This window comes from Nematostella vectensis, chromosome 9 (genome assembly GCF_932526225.1).
Source record: "Nematostella vectensis chromosome 9, jaNemVect1.1, whole genome shotgun sequence".
Classification (NCBI taxonomy): Eukaryota; Metazoa; Cnidaria; class Anthozoa; order Actiniaria; family Edwardsiidae; genus Nematostella; species Nematostella vectensis.
In genome coordinates this window covers 13,949,070-13,973,316 of record NC_064042.1, presented here as the reverse complement: position 1 = coordinate 13,973,316, position 24,247 = coordinate 13,949,070, and the positions used below count along the sequence as shown (strand labels likewise).

General features: G+C 40.0%; 2 protein-coding genes across 3 annotated transcripts in view; both read left to right on the top strand.

Moving 5' to 3' along the window:
* Positions 1-892: 892 nt before the first annotated feature.
* Positions 893-17,688, top strand: LOC5503343 (guanine nucleotide exchange factor DBS). 2 transcript variants are annotated; one of them, XM_032371676.2, is made up of 22 exons: positions 893-1,177; positions 2,252-2,323; positions 2,833-2,950; positions 3,079-3,169; positions 3,650-3,760; positions 3,925-4,041; positions 4,532-4,709; positions 5,009-5,217; positions 6,588-6,707; positions 6,809-7,000; positions 8,113-8,372; positions 9,176-9,279; positions 9,702-9,832; positions 10,931-11,317; positions 12,120-12,263; positions 12,987-13,265; positions 14,009-14,101; positions 14,245-14,323; positions 14,656-14,776; positions 15,329-15,437; positions 15,727-15,800; positions 16,419-16,556. In XM_032371676.2, the coding sequence occupies exons 1-21, from the start codon at positions 1,159-1,161 to the stop codon at positions 15,760-15,762; spliced, it is 2,970 nt and encodes a 989-aa protein (XP_032227567.2). In that variant the 5' UTR covers positions 893-1,158; the 3' UTR covers positions 15,763-15,800; positions 16,419-16,556. The 2 variants fall into 2 exon arrangements, with proteins under 2 accessions (XP_032227567.2, XP_032227566.2); XM_032371675.2 differs by lacking the exon at positions 15,727-15,800 and having other exon boundaries at positions 16,419-17,688.
* A 132-nt stretch (positions 17,689-17,820) lies between these two features.
* LOC5503341 overlaps positions 17,821-24,247 on the top strand; it is a 99,010-nt gene continuing 92,583 nt past the window's right edge. Inside the window, exons 1-4 of the mRNA XM_048732918.1 lie at positions 17,821-19,141; positions 19,817-19,895; positions 20,977-21,110; positions 21,705-21,848. Of these exons, the coding sequence (XP_048588875.1) occupies positions 19,835-19,895; positions 20,977-21,110; positions 21,705-21,848 (339 nt within the window). The 5' untranslated portion in view covers positions 17,821-19,141; positions 19,817-19,834. The remainder of the gene's footprint in view (positions 19,142-19,816; positions 19,896-20,976; positions 21,111-21,704; positions 21,849-24,247) is intronic.

The following is a 24,247-nucleotide window of genomic DNA, read 5'->3' as shown; positions in this document are numbered from 1 at the left end:
AATCTCCCGCGTTATGTCGGTCAAACCGAAGTAACTTATACCGACATTTCTTTTGTTACCTGGAAAACACCGCTTTTTTCGTTAGTTTACCTCTTTCAAAAGACTCTTTCCATTTTCCCGAGTTTCTGGTCAAGATTTTGTTCACTTAAATGAGTGTTAGAGACATCACTTATTCCGTTAGTTTACCTAATTATAATTCCCAGCGTCCCGCGTTAAATAGGTCGAACCTTTGTCCGTTTAATGATTGAAACTTATACCGCCATTTCTTTTGTTAAGTTGATATCTCTCTCTCTCTCTCTCTAAAACAACGCTTTTTTCGTTAGTTTAACCTCTTTCAAAAGGCTCATTCCAATTTCCCAAGTTTGTGGTTAGGATTTTGTTCGCGTAAAGAAATGTTAGATACATCGCTTATTTCACTATTATTTCACACATTGACGAGAACACCCACGCATTCAAGAATCATTGCGAGGGGTGTGATGACCACATAGAAACGGATTTGGTCAATGGGCTCATACCACAGTGTTTCGTGTTTGGCATGGTAAGGAACGATGCATTCAACGAAAACTTTGCTAGAAACCCCTTCAATTTCCAGCTACATGATCTAGAAGCATTCAGAGTAACTGTGAATGGGGAAGAAGCACCACACTCACTCATTGATTTGAGTGGTGGAAAGAAGATTGATGGTTACAATACACTGTAACCATCTGCTAGCAGGGTAGAAGTGTGTGGCTCATTGGCAAAAAAAAGTACATGGTCTTGGCTGTACCTAGCCTCCCTCGCAGGCGTAGCCATAAAAACGCCTGCGAGGGAGACTAGGCTGTACCAAAGGTAGCCCGCGCAGGTAGTCCGTGAACCGGATGTGATTGGCCGCCGACAAAAATGTTTGGTTTTCAAATGAGCATCGAATCACCCACTCGCGGCAGCCTGGGCTTTACTAATATGTGATTATGTGCTCTCGAATTCTCCCGCTTTAAAGCTTGGAAATGCATTTATTAATCCTATGCCTAAAGAAACCGCCCCTGGAACACCCAAAGAACCTATTGGTCAAGTCTTCACTGCTCTAAATACAAAGATATTCGCTTTCAATGTAAACCTCGCAGGATTGGATCCTCGACAGAATGTGAATCGACTTGTAGTTTGATCAAGAATCAACAGGAAATGGAGTCCGGGCAGGAAGGTGAGATTACTAAACGTTCTTTTTATAACGCTGATAGATAACTAACCCCAAACTATCATTTGATTCTTTGATCTGGGAGTGTTATACACGAAGTGATGAATGCTTCGAAAACTTATGCAAATCCTACATAATACAAAGACATACAAGATATGTACACGTTCGTGCAACCATGACAATCTAAGAATATTGTATCTATTGCACACATCTGTGTCTCTAGTTATAGAACCCAACCTGAGTGCTTTAAATCCATGTCAGCCTTTAGACGTTGTATATTTTTTGCTTTTCAAGCAAATAATATTGGAGTCCTTTGAATATAGAATGTACTTGACACACTTTTAAATGATAAACGATTCTTAACCCACGCATAAGATAAAAATATTTTCCCGAAAAAGTATGCTCTTATTTTGGGGTTTAGTCACAGATACCTAATTTTTGAATGGCTTATTTAGAGTAAAATATACGCAAAATATAACATGAGTATGGGTGATGTTATTTTTATTTATGTAATTAGAATAAATACAAATATAATCTCTCTCTATTCAAAATAGATGTATGAGAAACAATTAATTAGCTTTTAGACACTAAGTGCTTCATATGGTTAATTCTTATAATATGTGGTATGAATTCCTAGCTGAAGCTTTTTTCAAAAAGCTAATGTCGGAAGGAGATTAAAAAGAATATATATCCTTTAAAAGTTATCTTTAATAAACACAATGATTTCTCTAGAAAAAACACTCACACTGCAACTGATACAAAAAGCTGTTTACTTCAATTTTAAATATTCAGAGAACTCTTTTCAACCATTTCTAACTTCTAAACCACTCTCTGGCTTACATCATTCAAACTAACAAGAGTTACATTTGGCGCTGTTTGATTAGTCAGCACCTTGCGGAAAAGTGGGATGATTGGAAGCCATTTCAGTGCTGGCCAATGAAAACACTTCAAATGTTTTAAATGACTGAAGTCAGAAACCATTTAGGTGTTTGAATCTTCCACATTTCGTAGGATGTTTAAAAGCACATTTATAGAGTTTTGCGAGAAAATCATCAAATTTATTTGCATTTATTTTATCAGGAAACGCAGCAAGAAGGATTAATGCATTTGACATTGCAGCACTGCTGCAGATGAAATCAGTTTTCCTGTCAGGTGAATATTCTTCTTGCTATTTGTTTTTCTCGTATTCTTTATAAACTCTTTTTGCTGCATAGGCCGACGTAGCAAATGTTTCTAGGCTAAGAAATTGAACATTTATTTAATGGTCCAGGATTATTCGGTGGTGTGGGGAGAAACTTTCACTACCCTTTCCCCCTTCCACCCTCCTCTTTCACCACCGATCCCCCTTCTAACCCTGTTTCACCCTCCATCCTTCCAATCTGCCCTCTGCCATCACCCTCCCCCCCTTTCCAATCTGTTCTCCCCTCCTGTCTGTCACCACATTAACCCCCTTCCAACCTGCCCTCTGCGACCACCCTTCACCCCTTCCAACTCTTACCCCTCCTCTGCCATCACCCTCCCCCCCTTCCAATCTGTCCCCCCCTCCTGTCTGTCACCACCTTAACCCCCTTCCAACCTGCCCTCTGCCACCACTCTTCACCCCTTCTAGCCTGTCTCCTTGGACAGTGTGTGTGCGTACTCAAAGTTGCCCTTTTTTCCAGGAGGAAAAGACAAAAGCGGATGTCTTATTCTAACCATTCCGCCAGGACCAGCCAGTCTGACCCAGCTATCTGATCAGGATACAGAAGACCTCTTCAGATATTTGATTAGCTTGCCAAGGTGAGAAAACAGAGGGAAAATATATGGACAATGGTCTATACAGAACAATATTTTAGCCCCATATATGTAATTCTTTGCTAGCTCATAGCAAAACAGGTGGTGAACATTGATCACTGATAATTCCTCAGATCTGAAGAGAAGACAGATGGATTTACCTTTATAATTGACAAGCGCAAGAGTAAATGGTCATCTCTCAACAACACACTCTCCAAGCTACAGGTTTGCACTTGTTCAGTAATAATGCTCAGGGCCGTAGCAGGGGATGGGGCATATGCCCCCAAATGTTTTTGGAAATTATAAGGAAAATGACCAGAAGGGGCGCGTCATTGCCCCTAAATATTTTCTTATCGTTTCAGTATTGTGCCCCCCCCCCCCAATATTTTGAGGCCTGCTACGGCACTGATGCCTGTAGTGACATGACAGGAGAGTTATAGCAAAACTCACTAAAACGAGGAGGGGCTTTCTGGCTTAGTATTTTATGCTCTAGGCTTGCTACAGTATTTATAACAATTTTTTCCATACAGGTTTTTGCTTGTGCATTCACAATAAGGACATCAAATGCACCCTCCAAATATTATATGGAGGACGATGCAAATGCAAACGCAAATAAAAAGAAAATGCCACAGTGATTTTTTTCTCACACATTATTATTCTCACAATCACATGATTTATCACACCTATCTGTGCGGTTTTTGCTAGAAAACCTTTCCAGATCGGGTAAACTGTGTCTATGTGCTGAAGCCACAAGGTTTCATGCAGAGGTTTATTGGTGGAAGTCTGTCAAGTGAAGATGCTCAGGCTGCATTTAGAGTGAGTAGCTGATTCATTTTTGTTTGTCATGTGGGGTATGCTACCCCCCTGACCACTTTTTCCCTCCCCTCTGGCCAGCAGCGGGTTTTTGTCTTAGGTGAGGGGGTAAAATTCCCCAATTCATTCCTGAGATTAGTTACTGATATTCTTGTGACTGCTTACAGATAGTGGTACTTGGCACTGTATCAGATCTCTTAAAGTATGTTACAAGGGACCAGCTCACCACAGATCTTGATGGAGAGTTTGATTACAAACATGATGAATGGGTGCAACATCGCACGGTAGGTACTTTGTTTCCAGAGCCTGTTTCTGTAACTTTCCAAGACTCTCAATTTCCTGGTTACTAACAAGCCAAATTGTTTTCCTTTGTTAGTATATTTATATGTGACAACTACCCTACCCTACCCTACCCTACCCTACCCTACCCTTCCCTACCCCACCCTACCCCACCCTTAGTAATGTTTTTACTTTTGAAGACAATACCATAATTGCTTGAAGAAATGCCTCACCCAAATAAGCGTCTCGCCTAAGAGAAAAAAATATAATAAGTGCCTTATGTGAACATGCTGCACTTAACACATTACAATGACAAGGTGGACTTTATGTGTTCAGAAGGGACATAACGATAACTGGCCATACTACCTGCACAGATCATTGAAAGCTTGTTTTGCTATGTTTGGCAGTTATGGGGATTGGCCCATCCCCCCCCCCCCCCCCCTTTACACCACCTTTACCCCCATACCACCCCTGACAGTTTGCTTGCTCTTGCAGGCAATAGAGAGGCTGGAAAAGACAATCTACCAGCTTCAGTGCCGTATGGATAGCCATCGCCAGCAGCTATCAAAGACTGAAATACTATCAAGTATTCAGGACATGGAACACACTCTGGATACACAGCAGGAGATCTGGAAAGACATCAAAGAGGACATCGCAAGTGCACATCTTACGGGTAAGAAAGTAGCAGTATCATCAAACTCATCATCATATTATCACCATTTTCAGTATCACCTGGATAGTTCTGCAGCTAATGGAAGCAACACCCTCAAAAAACTGTGTTAAAAATTGTTCTAGGAATCTAAGTACTTCTACTGTTTCTAGTAAAGGCCATGCCACAGTATATTGACTGCCTAGGACAATGTTATTACACATCATATACTTTTGTTGCAAACTTAAATACATCATAAAATAATATTTACAAGGGATTAGAAAATGAAGAATTATTTGTAATTTTCTTCTCCTTTTTTCCAGGAACAACCCTGCTCAGGTGCATTAGCCCCGACAAGAATGATGAGAACAGTAACATGACTCCTGATGTCAAAGCTAACACAACCGAGCTTGAGGGGTTGCTTCAGAGACTATACCAGTCTGAGGAGGATTTTGGCAAGTTTTGGGTTGACCATGAGAAGCGCATCAGGCAAGGATTGGAGCTCTCTTTCTTTGAGCAGGAAATCGGCCAGGTACAGTATTAGGGTCATTGATATTTGGGTTAAGAGACAACGCTAGTAATGAGAAATTACAATCTGGTTGTAAACTGTTGCTTGTACGATGATTTTTGAATATTTTTTTTTTTAGTTTTTTCCTCTTACTGTCGAACCCGTTGTATCGCGGCCCGCGTTTTCAAAACACGATTTCTTTTGGTTTTCTGTTCCGTCAGTAAAACCATTCTGAGCCAATCAGAGTCTCGCTTTGTGCACTTCCCTGGCTATCCTCTGGACGAAAACCAGACAGTGGCGCGACAGAAAGCCAGGCAACTGCACTAGGCGAGAGATGGCAAGAATCTGGTTGGCTTAGAATAATTTGACTGGCGGAACAGAAAATCCCAAAAGACAAAACAAATCGATGTTTTGAAAATGCGGCGTCGCGATACAACGGATTCGACAGTAATATCAAATATACATTGAGAAAATCCAGCCATCTTGTTGCTAGTTTTCACATAAATCCATCTTTACCGTAAATGACCTAATAAACGCCCGGGGCGTTTATTAAATTTCGATGGTCCGAGGGGGCGTTAATTAGATGGGAGGCGTTTATTAGAAAGGGGCGTTCTTTACAAACTATGAAAATAAAACAAATCCAACAGGCCTGTAACCAGAGTCAAAATTTCACCGAGGCAAAGGTAGCCACTGCATGATAAATCCAACAAAAGCAGGTGTTTGATCTCATACTTTTCAATTGTGAAACACTGAACATCAAAATTTTACCGAGGCGAGTGCCTCACTTGCCTCATGCAGGCTGCCCAAGTGCAGTAGGGTTCTAGTCTCAGCCAGAATCATTTTGGATTATAGCATGCGAAGCAAGAGATCCCCATGTGACGAATGCAATGATTTAATGGTGCAAGTATGCGGAAACGAGTAGTAGTAGTAGGCCTTAATATTCCTGGATGTTACACTGCGAGGACAAAACGAAAGAAAATTGCAGACATCCTAAGCAATAAGATCAGGAACTTTAGAGAGCGGTACCCTCATTTCGAACTTGACATTGAACAAGACGCTACTCGCTTACCAGTGTTGATTAAGCAAGATGGCAATTTAATTTAAATTACCATTTATATTTCCGGAATTCCTATGTCGTTTGTTTTTAAGCTGGCAGGGAAGGGAGCTTGGGAGGATAGGGGGAGGGGGGCGTTTATTAGAGAGGGGCGATCATAGCAAACTTGTGAGCTTAGAGTTCTTTAGAACAGAGGCGTTCTTTAGATAGGGGGCGTTTATTAGGTCAGTCGGTATGTTTTTGTTGCTAGATTACAGTTTACTTAATCTTGATGATGCTATGTTACAGATGACTCTATTTTGATGCTAGTTTTTAAATACTTCTATCTTTATGTTGCTAGGTTACTGGCCTCATTCTTACTGCTACTGGTCACGTGACTGCAATGAATGACGTCGGTGATAGCCGAGCTGCGGCAGAAGTTTTGTTGGATGACGCCAGAAAATTTGCAGAGAAGTCACAGGTAACATTTCACAGTAGAAAATAACATGTAATCACCACGTAAAGTGCGTTTTAATTTAACTTCACTTGAATTGAAAACACTTCTTCCCCATCTCTCCCCAGGACCATATCGAACGCGCGTTTGGCCTCGCCGCGCGCGGAATAGACATGGCGGAGAATGGGCACTATTCACGTGACACGATTCGTCTGCGATCTGAGGAACTAAGGCAGCTGTGTTCGGATTTTACTGAGCATGCGCGCAAGCGTGAACATCATCTTAAGGTTGCCATGGATATCCACGAGATTCTTGAACAGGTTTGTGGTGTCCGTTTTGTTGAAGCTTTGAGCCTGGTTCGAGCGGGGATAAGAGTTCCTACTCTTTTACCTGTTTTTATACATGCAACTCTCATTCCCTTTCAGCATGTATATAAATGGCTGAGCGAATCACCCTGTGATTTTCTAAAACGTTAGGGTCTGGGTTTTTTTTAAAAAATGGCGGCCTGCAAAATTACAGTAAAAACGAGTTCCTGTAACTTTACGTGGAAATTCCTGACGTACACAGCTCTAGGGCGATAAAAATAGAAAAACTAATTATTGTAGCGGAATCCCGAAAATGAAATATGCAATTTTCTTATAGACCGAGCGAGGTAGAAAACGTCTTTTTTTAAAACAAGATTTATTTCTCGCGTGTGAGACAGTCGGTCAGCACTTGAAATAGTTCTCAAGTTGGTGATAACCATTGTTAAAATAAATGCATTGAATAGTGTACAGCAATCGGCTCGATTTACAAGCGAATTGGATGATTCGGGGCGAAACGCCAAAGAAACTATTACCAAGGGCATTAACGAGCCGCCCTTACGCCCTTTCGTCGTTCGGATATGTTCTGATGTCGAAAATATCCATTTTAAAAGTTGCTGGGAAAAAAAAATATCTGTTCCTTGTTCTCATGAGGGATAATTCCTCTTTTCCCGCCAGCATTGGTTAGGACTTTTTTTTCCCAGCCAGCAGAGGTTAGGCAATTTAGCACAGAAATAATTGCCCGTATAGCCGATCGGGACTTTTTTTCCAAGCATCCGCTGCAGCGCCCCCAAAAATATTCCCAGCACAACTAGTTTGACTCCACAAGTTTGCCAGCAGAACCACTCGAGACAATTTTTTTCCCAGCAACCGAGGGATCTAACATCTTCCCAGCCATAAAAAAAAAAGACTTCTGAACAGATATTTTGCGGAACAGATCCGTTTTGTGCCCTTGTATTACTGTATATGGAAATATTAAAAGGAGACCAACTCGACCTTCCTGAGAGATCAGAGCATTATGGGACGATCGCGACGCCGGATTACGCGATACCATTTTGCGTAGAATATGCAAGAACCTCAAATTATGAAAGAACCTCAAATTATCTGTTGATTATCCTTTGAACTCTCAGGTCAGCAAATGGTGTACTAGAGGTGTCGACCTCTTGGCCTCGCAACCTGTCGAGAAGTTCCAATCTAGTGACGGTGCTCAAAACTCGCTAAAAGAGATCGAAAACTTCCTGAAGGATCGCCAGGGAATAAGCCTAAAGAAGCTTAACAAGCTGGAACAGATGGGGAAAGAGCTCGGGAATAAGCACCTTAGCTGTAAGGTGAAGGACTGCTTGAAGCGCATCGGAGAGGTGAATCAAATGATGACGAAGCGGGAAAACAGGTATTACCTGATTGAGTATTACGCCTCAAAAACAGGAAAAATCCAAACTTACTGTGCTACAACTATTAGTGCTGCATCGTCTTTCATCGTCTAGCTTGACCATGATGGCTTGACTTATCCGCTAAGTGTTGAAACTTAATAGGCGACTTCCAGCTAAGTGATTTTTTAGGTGGAAAACTCGCGCGCGCTCAGGCTTTTAGCAGCAAAATAACAACAATAAACAAGCAACTCATTCAACGGTTACGAAACAGCCAGAAGTTTCTTTGTCATAAAAAGGCTTTATTTTCATTGAGATATTTTTAGTGCCGTTGCTCTCTATCTAGAGTGATGCCGCAGCCATCGTGTTTATTTTGGCTCCTTGAATTTGCCACTCAAAATGTCACGTGACTTTTAAGTGCGTGTGGCCTATTATTCTTTCAAAACATCATTAGCAAGAACACCCTAATAATCCATGTGGGATTTTAGTTGCTGTCTTGCGTCTCTCCTCTATTGCCGGATTGTTTAGGGAAACCCGTATGTAGCCTTTAACTGTGTTGCTCCACGCTTCAATTTTGGTATACAATCGATTGACAAAACGTTGTCGTCAACCGGCTTCGCGACTACGCGACAAGCCCGCATGTAAGCATGGGTAAAGAACAGAAGCGCCTAGCCCGAAGTTATGCAGTGGCTAATATATGCAAAAACATAGGAAAACTCCATATTTACTGTGCTAGAACTATTAGTCTTTCTCGTCTAGCTTGATCATGATGGGTTGACTTATATGAATAACTTATGTGTTTTTTATCCGTCTTCATTAATTTCAGCCTGAAACGATTGGTAGTGAAACGCCCTGTACAGCCGGTAAAGGCACTGCCTGCCAACTCCAACAAAGAAGACGAAAAGAATAAGATCAATTCATCAATCCAAGGTACATACCCTAAATGTTCTTTTTGGGGTCAGTTTCAAGGAAGCGTCTCCTTCAAATAAGCGCGTCCCCTTATTTGATGTTAAAAAAGCCCCTTCCCTCTTCGTATTATTTTTGAATACTCTAGAAGTGACTGTCAAATATTCCTCATTTTTAGACTTCCAACTTTTTTTTTATAAATTTACCAAAGCTCTAGATAAAATATTTCATATTGCTTCTGAGCTGGGGATCTGAATTTGAAAAAAAAAATATGCCACAGCCTCTAATAAGCGCCCACTCGAATTAACACCACCTTTCATACTTCCAAAGATTAGGGTTCTTAGATTATACGGGCATTAAAAGTGTTTGAGCCATTTGAGTTCTTATCATATCAATACCTGCTGGTTGTGCCAGCTTATTTGCATTTGATTTTTTGTCTTTTACAGATGAGAAAAAATCAAAAAGTCCCAAGCCTCGACGGCCTGTCTCGATCGTTGTGAATCGGGACGAGACCCCTTCACCGCAATTCACCAGAAACCAGCACCCTCTGAAGTCAATATCAGTCCCTGATCTGCTGGTATGTTATAAGCATTAATCGTCCCTGATCTGATGAATGTTATAAACATTAATCATCCCTGATCTGCCTGTATGGTATAAGCATTAAGCATCCCTGATCTGCTGGTATGTTATAAGCATTAATCATCCCAGATCTGCTGGTATGTTATAAGCATTAATCATCCCAGATCTGCTGGTATGTTATAAGCACTAATCATCCCTGATCTGCTGGTTTGTTATAAGCATTAATCATCCCTGATCTGCCTGTATGGTATAAGCATTAAGCATCCCTGATCTGCTGGTATGTTATAAGCATTAATCATCCCAGATCTGCTGGTATGTTATAAGCATTGATCATCCCAGATCTGCTGGTATGTTATAAGCACTAATCATCCCTGATCTGCTGGTTTGTTATAAGCATTAATCATCCCTGATCTGCTGGTTTGTTATAAGCATTAATCATCCCTGATCTGCTGGTATTTTATAAGCACTAATTATCCCTGATCTAATGATCTCCACGGTTTCACGTGGCGTTATGTGACAAATCGACGATATTACGTTACATGGCATTATTCGAAATATAAATGGTGAAACATACTTGGTGTTACGTGACCTTATTTGACATACCCACGGTGTTACGTGATGTTATGTGACATATCCACTGTGTTACGTTGCGTTATATGATATATCCAAGGTGTTACGTGACGTTATTTGACATATCCACTGTGTTAGGTGACGTTATTTGACTTATCCACTGTGTTACGTGACGTTATGTGACATATCCACTGTGTTACGTGACGTTATTTGACATATCCACTGTGTTAGGTGACGTTATGTGACATATCCACTGTGTTAGGTGACGTTATGTGACATATCCACTGTGTTACGTGACGTTATTTGACATATCCACTGTGTTACGTGACGTTATGTGACTTATTCAAGGTGTTAAGAGACGTTAGTTGACATATTCACAGTTGTTACGTGACAAAATTTAGCCTTCGTAGCGCTACGCAGGCTAGACAAAATGTGACATACCCAACACAGAGAAGTGATTTATCACATGGGGCGTGCATAACGTGACATTCGCACTTGCTTGACGTATCCCGTGACTCGTTCCCAGGACGTGACGGATGGCGTCGACACCCCAGAGGTCATCAAGAAGCGCTCACAAATCATGGCAGAGCTGGTCACCACCGAGAAGGACTACGTACGAGATCTGGATCACATCGTGCGAGGTTACCTACACGAGTTCGAAAGGGCCGCCGGGAAAATTCCCATCGAGCTATTTGATCAGCGCGAAACCATTTTCGGAAACATCGAAGAGATCTTGGAATTCCACAGATGTGATTTCTTGGAAGAACTCAATAAGTGCTCGGAAACGCCGAAGTCTGTCGGAAAGGTGTTCACCGAGCGTAGAGGGGAATTTGAGAAGTATGCGCTGTACTGTAAAAACAAGCCAGCATCGGAGGCTTTACAGCAACAACTCATCAACGTGCCGTACATTAGGGTAAGGGCACTAAAGCGACGACTGCAGAGTACAGCCTCGATATTTCACTCAACACCTCAGTTGCCTAGTACAGTAAGGTTGCCATCCTCGGGGACCCAGGGCGTCGCGGAGATCGGGCACACGGGGGACCGCGCGAGAAAGAAAGAGCACTAAAACCAGATCTCCGCTACGCCCTGGGTCCCCGAGGATGAAGCCAGTGTAGCGTAGAGACACGAAATCTTAACACAACACTCAAGTTACCAAGCCTCCAGTCACGCAAGCGCCTGTCACTGAGAAGCCTGTCACGCGACCATGCTATTCGAGCACTAATTCTTACCCTTCCTTAGATCCAGGCCTCACTCATGAACCCCAGGGCAGTCAGTATGGGACATTTCGAGTTTACCATCTTATTAATACGTCACAAAAGCCGCTATAGAGTAGCGCCTCGACATTACACGACACTGTGCTAAATTGAACATAAAGGCAGATGAACCAAAAATTCGCATATCAAATTCCATTGTCACATTTGGGACACTGGCCATCGCATAACACATTTGGAACTACGATTCAAATATTTGCTTGCTTATTTTAGCGCTACGGTGTCCAGGTTGAGAGATTTCACTCTTAAATTTACAGAAAATCTTGTTCGCATTCCTATTACGTGACAACCATTTTGAATAGGCCCCAGGAACTCTCGTTTTCCTTTGCCACAGGTATTGCTGTGTTCACGTCCCAGTCTCCCATAGACCATCTAAATAAAGGACAACGTATAGCCAAGTTCCAGCTAGAGCTCCTCCTCTTAACGTGATCCATAATGTTTTAGGAATGCCAAGCAAAGTTGGGCCACAAGCTCCCACTTACCGCCTACTTACTGAAGCCTGTGCAGAGAATCACCAAGTACCAGCTGTTGCTAAGGGAGATGATGAAGAACACGAAAAACGACCGAATCGCTTACATGAATCTTATGGTAACAGACGAAAAAATATTTCAAATAAGCTCATCTCATATCAAGTAAATTGGAGAAGAACCCCTTTTCAGTACTTAGCGAGTAATTACAAACGAAATGCCAAATGCGACTTTTTAAATTTAGATGCGTCCTTTCATCGACTGTAATTAAATTTGCAACTCTCACCCCAGCGTTCATAAATAGTCCAAGGACGAAGGATAATGCACCGAAAAAGATGCCAAAATCTTTAAGGTGTACACGCCTCTGGCGGATTAGTATTTTGAATAAAGGAAACCCGTATGTTGGGTTATGGCGCTCATCCAGTACTTATCAATTGAAGTCGCTCACTTAAAGCTGCATTGTCACCAGTTTACTTCCGGTCGATTACGAAGATTCCGGAGATTTTTAACAGAAAACGAGAAAAAATTATTTCAAAATTGTAAAAGCAGGGTGTCGATTGGAAGTTTCTTTGAGGGTGTGATTGCTAAATCATGGTCTGTTAAATAGCGCGGATTCTAATAGATTCTTTTGTCTCTTGTCGGTTGAGGTTTCCGTCGGACCTCCGGCGGAAGTAAACTGGTGACAATGCGGCTTTAACTCTAAATAGTCCAATCACCTGATATTATATAACACTACCAAGATACTAGTATAAGTGTGCCATTAACCATTATATTTGCTTCGTATAAGCATATATATATATACATTTATGTAAAATATTCATACCTGCATATTTAATCCCCTCAGGAGGCTTTCCATGCAATGCAGAACGTCCTACGTCATCTAAATGACGTCATGCATTCCAGCGGTCTCAAGGGTTACCATGGTAACTTGGGAGACCTCGGAAAGCTTCTGCTCCAGGATCCCTTCTTGGTTTGGTACACGGGCGCAAGGCGTAAATTGCCTCCTCTGAAGGGGAGTCAGCGACAGGTCTTTCTCTATGAGAAAATGGTGATCTTCAGCAAACGAGAGGAAGACTCGACCACCAAGGACGCTGTTACTTATCACTTCAAGAACAGCATCAAGGTAGGGTGTTAAAGCCGCATTGTCACCAGTTTACTTCCGGTCGATTACCTAACAATATCCGATGATTTTTAACGGAAAACGCGAAAAATCTTTCAAAATTTAGAAAGCAGTGTGTCTATTGGAAGTTTCTTTGAGGATGTAATTGATAATTTAGAGCGGATGGCCTGTTAAATATCTCGGATTCTAATAGATTCTTTTGTCTTTTAACGGTTGAGGTTTCCATCGGACCTCCGGAATTAAACTGGTGACAATGCTGCTTTAAAGAAGGCCAAGCTTGTCGCCAGGTTTTTTCGTCATGTCCGCTCCCGCAATATACCGAGTCACTCACAGAATCCATTACCACTTCCCGCTATGGACCCAAACAGCATTTAAATGGTCTCTTTTTTTGAGAATCAATCAAAAATCATTATTTGTGTGCACAATAGTGAACTATTGATATCCGCTAAAACTGACCGAATTTTCAATTTTCTTTCCTTTAAAATGACCCCAATTTACTCTCCGACCTTTGAAGAACCCCATAAATCCTTTAAACCGCCACATTCCCCTTATATTCACTTCCATTTTAATACGCTGTTTGTGTAGTAACCCGCACATGCTAGCGACTTGGTTTGTTAGTAGAACCATTTGATGATGATGTCCTAATAAGATGGTTATATGATGACCATTACTTGGCTACATGATAATGATTGCATTTATAGGATAGTTATATCCAAAGAATTAATCTCAACGCATTCTTATCGCAGACATCCGATGTTGGTATCACGGAGACCATCAATGGCGCTCCGTTGAAATTTGAGCTTTGGTTACCTGGGAGAACCGAGGTGTTTCTCCTACAGGTTAGTATATAACTAAATCTTTATAAGCTCAATTGATTTCGCAACCATGTCATTCTCTTGGTGATGGTGGTGATGATGATGGCGATGATGATAATGATAAAACTGGATAATAGAAATGGCAAATGATATGTAACCTATTTTAGGCGAACAACTCCGAGATTAAAGAGCGATGGATTTCGGAAATACGATCAGTTCTCCTGCATCAGTTCGACCAAGTTAAAGGTATCTTTCTTTCAGTGTACCCTAGTATGTACCTTTTTAGTGTCCTCATCCATCATTAGGACCATAGCGACAACTAACATAAAAACAAACATGCAAGCAAACATGATTAACTTAAAACCATTTTTACCCTACCTTGCCAGAACCCAGACAATTAAACGTGTAGGAGACATGGATTTCATAACTACTACTTTTCCGCTTACCGCCATCTTGAAACGAGGCCCAGTCTCTAACATTTTAGATTAGCAAAGGATTCCCGCGCATTCGCCCCGGGGCTTTTAGACCATTCAGAAATACGACCACAAACAATTAAAATGCATCTGTGTCATCTTCAGACTCTGCCAAGTGGAAGTCCACCCCTGCATTGAACGACGATAAAGCTCTTGGGATATCTCGTCCCCGAGCCAAGAGCCAGTCAAACCTTGAGGGGCTGAGCCCAGCAGGACTGGGCACCAGGTAATCTAGAGAGCACGAGGCAAAGGCATACCGTACACTTAAGCGTGTGGACGAAGTGAGTGGATACCGTACACACTGGAGACACAACAACATAAGCTGTCGTTATGACCATATTTTGTATGTCGATGTTATGTTTTTTTCTGTCGCGGATGTACATACTTGAACATAAGAACATAAAACAGTGCACGCCAATGTCTTTGTGTCGATGTGTTGTTATGTTGTTATGTCACCAGTGAACACCGCGCTTCACATCGGAAAGTATTGAAAGTGAATCCTATAAAGCACCTTTATAAAACTACGGTACACGCAATCTAAACATAGTCGTCAGTTTTAAAATGACTAATTAAGCCCTGGTTTAGAACCTGTTTTGATGTATCGTGGCATCGTTCGGCTGTGCAGAACAAATAGGATGTCGGTCAGTACGTCATGTCAGACCCCATGTTCAGTAATTTAAATAGGGTTAGGCTTAGGTTTATCGCCAGTTCATTTGGTCTTACATGAAGGACTAGCCCTGAGTAATCTTCCTCCACTCACACTGCGTGTTTGTGTCAGATACGCGGATATCGCCGAGCCTGGCGAGGAGTACTATGATGACGGTGATGACTTTGACACGGATGAGTGGTCGGATGATAGCGATGCAGAGGGCAGTGCTGCTGGTCAGGTAGGATATAGATGGATCCGAAATCTTCTTGGTATAACTTTCCTGTCGTGACGTGAAACACCAGTCCGTGACCGAGCTGGAGTGACGTGAACCATTTACGTGTGACCGATCCAACTCACTTATTCTTTGTCTAACTACTTTTCACTCTTTGTAACGTATTCTATCTGAAACTGTGTGTATCATGTCATGTGCCCATAACATACATGTCTGACTTGTAACCTGTGACGTCATCACACTATCTTGCACTCGCTCCTTGTGTGTACTGATATTTCCAGTACTGTTTGCTCAGAAAATCTCTACTGCACTCTCTCCGTCTGGCGCGTAGCATTCCATTCTTCTCTCTACTTTCTCGTGCGTCCTAAGGTAGGGGCAAATGCTAGTCGTGCCATAACATTACATTGACTCTCCTTAAAGTTCTCACTTATTTGTTATTAATAAGGTTGGGATTTGATATGTCTATGTCATATTGACCTTTTCTTTCAAAATGTTGATTCATCTCCTTAATGTTATCACCATTAGGTTTGGGAGGATTTATTACGGATCAGCTCACTTCGACAAAATCCTTCCTCGTAAAGCGTCCATTAGTGAAAAAAACATGTCAAAAAAGTGTATTTAGGTGCATGAACTATACCTAAATTAGTAACACTATTTAAATACCATAAATTACGCGACAGGCCAACATTTTTACGTGGTTCTTGCATACTTATTAAAATTTCTAGCTATTATTCTTGGAGTTTCAACGTTTAAAGGAAACTGCATAGTTTATTTGAAAGAAATGTTTTAATCATTTCTTTGCTTTTTGGCCGCTGAACGCTATCTAAATCGTGTATTTTCCCGTAATCTCACAGCTTAAGCTTTGCCTTAAGCGAGAAATACTGTTATGGAAATCTGGGACCCAGGGTGACGCGGACAGGAGGGGCCACGGGGCTCTGGGTCAACAAGGATGGCTTATTCGGTAATCCTGTGAATACTATTTTTCAGGACTCATCCAAGAAGGCATTGTACAAGGCACTGGCCGAGTACAACCCTGTGGAAGCTGGAGAGATAGCTTTGGTTGAAGGGGACACGGTCAGCTTCGTGAGGGAAGGCAATGCTGGTTGGTGGTTGGTAGAACAACTCTCTACACGCCAGCAAGGCTGGGTGCCCGCAAGCTACCTGGAAACGGTCCAATAGACCAGCAAATACCGGGTAGAATTTAGATATATCTGCGTGAAGGTTCATAGTGCATGTCATTGTACACCAGAAAGGCTCTGGGTACCCGCAAGCTACCTGGAAATGCTTCAGTAGACCAGCAAATACCGGGTAGAATTTAGATATATATGCGTGAAGGTTGATTGTACATCTCAGTGCACACTTGAAAGGCTCTGGTTGCCCGCTATCTACAGTTGATGCTATTAACGTTGTGCAAGCGTTATCAAGATACCCTCTATCACCTTTATGTAAATAGTACCGGGCTTTCTGTATTAACATTTGTTAGATCCTTAGCTTCCTAAATGATAGAATAGTTCCTCAGCTTCCTAAATGATAAAAAAATGATAGACGTGTCTTCGAATCGCTACCACAATAGACCTGTCAATCACCAGGAATCTTAACGCTGAAAAGAAGTTAGCTCAGCGCCTAACCATTCAACAGAAATATAACGGATAACCACGTCAGCCCCTTATGTTCAATTGTTTACTGGAAACGAAGACCATTTGAGAGATTTTTGCGTAAACCTACTAACTTTTACGCCTTCATTTTCCGCATTCCCATTTATTTTACTCTATACCGGAATTGATACCTGGTGTCATAAACGTAAGGTACGAACCATTAGAAGTTTGATGACGCGGAGGGGGTTCTGATGGTGTCGAAATTTTTTTTCATGGGCGAGTTTGTGCAGGAAGATTTCTTCCGTGAGTGTGCATGCGTTTTTCTTCTTCTTTTCTACCCATCATGCACGATTTAATTATATTGCTACCCCTCCCCAAACCCCTCACCCCCCATCAGATTTCAAATGGCCCTTCCCTAAACCACGACAAGGTGGTAGCTTTGTCTGCTTTTTGTACACAAACAGTGGGGCAGTTATTGTTTAGCGCTAAAACAACGATCTAGCAAGTCTGTTCATAGATATGTCGTCACAAAATAGTCTAAACACAAAAATTAATTTTGTATTTAAGTCATGTACAGTCAAGTACAAGGGAAACATAATATTGTTTGTATAATATAATTGAACAATTGACATTAACAAATCAAAATAAAAGTCTCAGTTTAAGCGCTGTCAGTTCTTCATAGCCCTTCTTTCTACTTTCCTCCGGAGATAGGGAAATTTTCAAACACCAAGTAAAGCCTGTCTGCGCTGAGAGCTTGACTGTGTTGACAAAAACCCGTCGCTAGCAACTATCAATATCAGCTCTAGTTAACATGACGTCATCATCTAGGGAACTCTTCAAAATGAGGCATGCGCAGGCCAACTCGTACAACCGCTGGTCAGGCACACCAACAGCCGCCGTGCTGACGACATTTGGGTGTTTTGTTACGATACTTTCCACTTCCCCTCGCTGGAATGATTCGCTGGCGCATTTGATCAAGTTACCAATTATCGCAAGGAGCACAAGCTTCCTATTGGCAGTTATGATGGCATATTCTTTGGTACGCTGCCATCCCGTGGGGGTGGTAGAGCGTTTGTAGTCGTCAAGTAAACGCTGTATGCATCGTGTATGGATTTTTTGCTCCTTTCCCTAAGGGTCTGCGATACTCGACATAATATGCCGTTCAATAGAGCACGATATTCTTTTCAAATAGCTCCAATAAAAATTCCAATCAAATTCAGTTCAAGCTCAGCTTCATTCATTTTGAATCTGGGATTTTACGTAAGTCATATATATCAACAGAATTGGGTCTATTTTATTTTACGATTATTTTTTCGATCCAAAAATTCATCAATCATTAGTAGGATAATTTAGGCACTTGCATGCAACTAGCGACTGCGTAGTTAGCCCGTTTTATTATTTATGAGAACAGCGTTATTATTTCCGTATCTAAGCCCTATTTTTCTTTTCACTCGCAGTCGCATAATTGAAAAGAAAAATGTCAAGAGTTGTAATTTAGATATGTTGCTTGTCGTCTTTGGTGAATTGATAGGTTCATCTTATCTTATCTTGTTTTCAACTACCACAAAAGTAGAAAATCAAGCTCTGACTTTTTATCACGCATAGTTGAAAAGAAGAGAGTCTTGCAAAATGAAATAAAAGTGAATGGAAAAGTTTCAAAGAAGGTTTCTTTCCCGAAGGGCGTAGCTTGCTTAGTCATGCAGGAAATATAATTTTGCTGAAGAGAGCATTCCGTTTTCAGTTTTGGGACTAGAATGAAACATATAGAATGTAAACAGTTCTAAGATTATACCATTAATAGAATAGTTTTCTTTTTTGATAAATAGAGTCTTTAATATTAACTTTGTAAATTCGAGTGAGCTATTTACCAGAGTTCAGAGTTTTTGAGGGGTCAATTTTTAGCCTTCTAGAGGATATAGCCTTTTGTTCTTGTTTTCTGATTTTTTGTTTTTCCACACTCTATTTTGATCAAAATTCAAGTATTAAAATGACGGGGGGTCTTAACAATACAGCCTGCGTTTGAGCCTAGGACAGTATCATTCAGTTAGTGTCACAATACATCGCACATAGTGCATTTTTCCAAGGCCGGTTAAAACACATGAGTTTTAAATCAAGGTAAGACATACTTTTAAATGGCTAAAATGTCTAGGAGTGAAACTTGATGTGATTGATCCAATGTAATTACTAACTCAGGGTCATTTTGTCTTATGATAATCTTATTTCAAATGTAGCATTGATCAAAAAGAAATTTTAGAAAAGTGAATGTAACCTCTCTCCTAAAATCCATGAGAAAGATGGTTAACAATATGATATAACATTATCATGTCAATCAATTGTACACTCCCAATTTTGCAGAACTAAATTTTAGACCATTTTTAAAAGAAAAACAGATGTACTAATTAAATATTACCAGATAGACGCCTCCGAATCTTATCTTAACTTTGATCCAATGATGTTTTGATAGTTTGCTATGTTTTTGGTCGACTTGAAAGGTATTGAAATAGAAAAGAGAAAAAAGTTTGAAAACTCTCAGTTTTTGAAGGTGCAAGTCATTCAACATTCTTTACATTCCTAAAATTAAGTTGTAACTTAGAGAGTACGATAGAACGCCGTCTTATCCTCATTATCATTTCCTTTTTTCCCATAGTTTCCCAATAGTATATTATTTTTGAAATTGTGAGTCTTATTTTTCTGTGAAAAGCTTCTTAGGAATGTTGCAACAGCTGTCATTCAACATTCTATTATGTTTTATTTTAATGAAAAAAATTTGTTTTTTTTCTTGAAACACAGTGATGAAGCAAGGATAATATGTTCGGCAAATGTTCTCTAATTTCGCTGTTTCTTGTGACGCTAGCCAGGTCTGCACAATGTAAGTATCTCTTTTAAGTTTAATAAAAATTGCGCTATTCTAATTTTCTAATTATCACTTTTAATATGTTACTTGATTCCATGAAATCGAAAAAGATTTCCTGATTACCTTCTTATAATAAATGGAAAGTGGCCCAGGATAGACGGATAAAAATGTGACTGAGCCGTTTGCGATATAAAGAGGGTGTGGGCCAGAGAAAGAAGAAAAGGGAGTAGGGCGGTAAAGAAAAAATAATGAATAAATAAATGAAAGTAACAGATATATAGAGAGATAGAAAAGCAAGCGGGGAAAACAATGAAAAAGTGAAGAAAGATATGAAAATAGAGAAAGAAAGAAATTCTATTGAAATTGCTATGCTATCTTTTACTGTGTAAACGTTTTGTGGCCTTTGATGAAAATCGACAAACACATTTATTCATTTAGGGTCCTTTTATTAGAATGATAAATTATTAAAACATCGTTTAGTAATTTAAAAAAGAATACCAAAAATATTCGCATTCGATCAGAGATAAATTGTTTAAAAACAAGTGCAAAATAGTTTTAATATATCAAATATCTATCCAAGTTCAAATTTTAAGGTCCCAAAGTTAAAACTCGTAATTTCCATATCAATAGGAATTAAAATATCGAAAAGAATTAAAGATTAATAATTATCTTTATTAAATCGCTTATCGTTTCAAAACTGAGAAAAGGCTTCTAATGCTCCCAATATAAAGCTTACTGTTTAGTGGAATTTTCTGAGGAAATATTAGATTATTTCTAATCAAAACCAAAAGCGGCGGTCGCACCATTTGGAAACGACAACCGACAAAAGATAAAAATATCATTAGAATTTGCGCTATTTAGCAGACCATCCACTCTAAATTATCACACACATCCCCGAAGAAACTTTCAATAGACACTCTGCTTTAAAATGTAAAAATAATGTTCGCGTTTTCCGTTAAAAACAATCGGAGATTGATACGTTATCAACTGGTGCGATTGCCCCTTAAATCTGAAAGCTACAAAGCTATAGATTGCGGTATCAGCGCAATTTTATTAGGGCGACCTTTCATAGAGTTGTCGTTCTGTCTTTGTCTAGCAGTGTGCAATGAACCGCTCGGCGTGGAGAGCGGGAAGGCGGAACTAACAACGAATAATGGCAATACATTGGGTGCTAAACTGAATACAGGCGACGGTTGGTGTCCGACGGGCTATCAGGAAAGCTTCTTACAGGTCAGAGATAACGAGCACTGGAATACACTTCAGGGGGCGGCGAATAGGAAGGGCTTGTTAGCTGAAAAGTTTGTTCGTTTTAGTGCACTTTTAATGGTGACATTGATAAAGAGTTGTTGAACTGTGTAGGTGGTTCCGTAAGTTTAATAAAACCACCCTCTTCTAAAGCAGAATGATTCTTATTCTTAGAGACACACTTTAAACTATATTAAAAGAGACTTTAATAGTTTTCATAAATGGAACCACCCTAGAAAACGAGGGAGCCTGTGGCATTTTGAAAATGGCAATTGGGAACAAGTTTTGGTGTACAATATATGTAAGAGAATGATGACCAAAATGTGTGCAAAGGTATTGAGTGCTGATATTGAATGTATCCTAACCCGCGCTGGTTCATAGGGATAGCGAATAAACGGCTGTATCCTTGTATCTGAAATCCATGCGAATGGTCACAGGAACAATAATTTTGAAGCCCGAATTTTTTATTTACGCTTATGGATTATTTATTTGATGCCCATCAAGCACTGCGGGTTAAAATACATTGGATTCTCCGACTACAACCTCATCTGAAATAGGTGTATGAATTTTAAATGGCAGGTGGATTTGCATCAAGAGCACCGCGTGACTGGCGTATCAATACAGGGAGCCCGTGGAGCGGACGATGCTGCGTCTTGGGTCAAGCTGTCAATCAGTGTGGACGGCACGGAATGGTGGGACTACATGGAAGATAGTCAAGTCAAGGTGATGTATGTCATCATAGGAAGACAAACATTTATTTGATGTATTCAATATAGGGGAGATGTCATTGTAGGAAGACAAATATTAATTAGCGGAAGCGGAATTAATGGGTCAAATGAGAAGTAGTTCATTGGTATATATTGTTCTTCATATCTGCGTCATGTAATACACTATTTTTGTTTCATAAGATCAGCTTTAGATCTCGCCAAATTCTAAGAACATGTCGTGGCTCAGAATGCTGCAAAATATTGTGATGCGTTTTAAAATGCAAAATCTTGTGTTCATAATAACACTATGAATATTATTGTTTATTTGATCATTTGTGGAATAGGGGAAAGTGCACTAAGAGATCACGTGACCTTTCTGGGTGGCAAATTCAAAACAAAATAATCAAACACTCGCAAAGCTTCGGTCGATACGCCAAAGCCTCAGTTTGATTTTTCCCAGCATTACCTCACTCTCGGTTAGTAAGTTGTTTATTATATGGCTTTTTAAAATAAAAATGACGAGAAAGCAAATCAACTTTCAATTTTGCGCGAATATCGATTAGTTTATCGATCGATTTTAAAAAGGCGGGAAAACAAGAACCACACGCGCACTGCCAAATAAAAAATGTAAATGAGTGAAAAGATTGAACAAGTAATTGGACGACTTTTCGGGCTATTTCCTTTCTATTTGCACCTTTCGGAAGCTACAGGTTTGATCATAGGTGAAGTTTATCCAAACAATAACAAAGAAAGCTCAGATGTCAGTCTTCACGGCATGAAAGGACCGTTTAGTTCGAAAACACGGTATGTACAGTACCTTATATGTAGAGAACAAACTTCTAAAGTAAAATGAAAAGGCCAATCGCTTTGTGCTGATCAATAATATGATTGAAATATTGCATTTACAAATAACAGGTATTACTAATATCTTAAAGAGACTTTTCTGGGTCTTTACACCCCTTGTGATTTATTCATTTGTCTTTGTTTATCCGATATAAATAACTAAAGCTTTGTATTTCTTGGCTATCGGTGGCTCTCGCCGGCTCGTCATCTTATTGTTTTTCTTTTTGTCAAAATTTTCCTCTTCAATCCCTTTAGGATAATAAAACTCCAACTCAAAGTGCTCGTCCATTCCCTCTTTTTTGTGGCTTTGGTTTTTTGGTCCATTTTGTTTGAGCGAAATCCACAGGTTCCCCAGGCTAATGTTGTATTTTACGTGTTTCATTCATAGTTACTGTAAAATATATGGCGCATTACAATAAAAAAAATTGGGACGAAAAATATAATAAAATTCGTTTAAACTTTTCTTACATGTTTGTGGAGTTTTTACTTAAATCCCTGTGAAGTTTCAATCTATTTTGGGCAATATTGAGCGATTGAAGTTCCCCCATACTAAGCCCGTCTACATCCCCCTTCCCGCAAAAAGCAACAACCAACTACGAATATTCTCTCGTGAACTTCATCGATTTCAGCTTCATTTGTCGAGAACTGCATTTAATCTTGTTTATAAGCTACATGTTTTCTTGTGTTGAAGTTCACGAGAGAATATTAGCTGGTTGTTGCTTTTTGCGGGAAGGGGGATGTAGACGGGCTGTTTTGTTACGACTGTTGAAATATCCATCCCATGGGTTCGCGTCAAGCATACCTGATTCGGCAAGGCGGGTAAAGAATAGGGTTTTAGGTACGCAAAGAGTTGATCAACTGGATTTATAATTTCTGTGTGGCAGTGTAAAGTATCGGTATAATATTGTTTGCATGTATTTCGGCGAAATACCGAATTTGCAGTTTTCTAGAAGCGATTTTCTACCGCCTATTTTGCCGAGCGGCATCATTAGACTGCTACCTTTCTCTTCTCTTAGTATGGGGGAACTTCAATCGCTCTATATTGCCCCAAATGGATTGAAACTTCACAGGGATTTAAATAACCACAAACATGTAAGAAAAGTTTGAAGGAATTTTATTATATTTTTCATCCCAATTTTTTTTATTGTAATGAACCTTATATTTAAAGTAACTATGAATGAATACAACATTAGCTTGGGGAACCTGTGAACAAAACAACCTAAAAAAGCTCACAAAAGTGAAGGTGAAAAAAAAATTAAAAAAAAAACAAAAGATTGAGAAAAATTGTTCGTAGGGCAATACGGAAATCTGTAATGCCCTCAAAGACGGTAATATAACAATATAGCTGATCTTCGCGGGCGTAAAAATGTTTTGGGCCCGACTCGAGCTCATCTTAGCCCGAGCGCAGCGCAATTATTAAGCGCAAAAACAAAAAAAAAAATAATATCGGAAAACGCGGATGACTCGCGTGATATTTATTTATTGAAAGTTGTTATAACATAATTAATAAATACAGCTTCAATTCACTTTACAAACGTTGCTAAATATACACGTGTTTAAGGTTCTTTTGTA

Bases quoted from the DNA above. Each gene is read 5' to 3' on its own strand.
- LOC5503343 (XM_032371675.2), top strand. The intron at 2,324-2,832 runs GTGAATATTCTT...CCTTTTTTCCAG, and splicing joins GAAATCAGTTTTCCTGTCAG to GAGGAAAAGACAAAAGCGGA. The intron at 9,280-9,701 runs GTACATACCCTA...TGTCTTTTACAG, and splicing joins GATCAATTCATCAATCCAAG to ATGAGAAAAAATCAAAAAGT.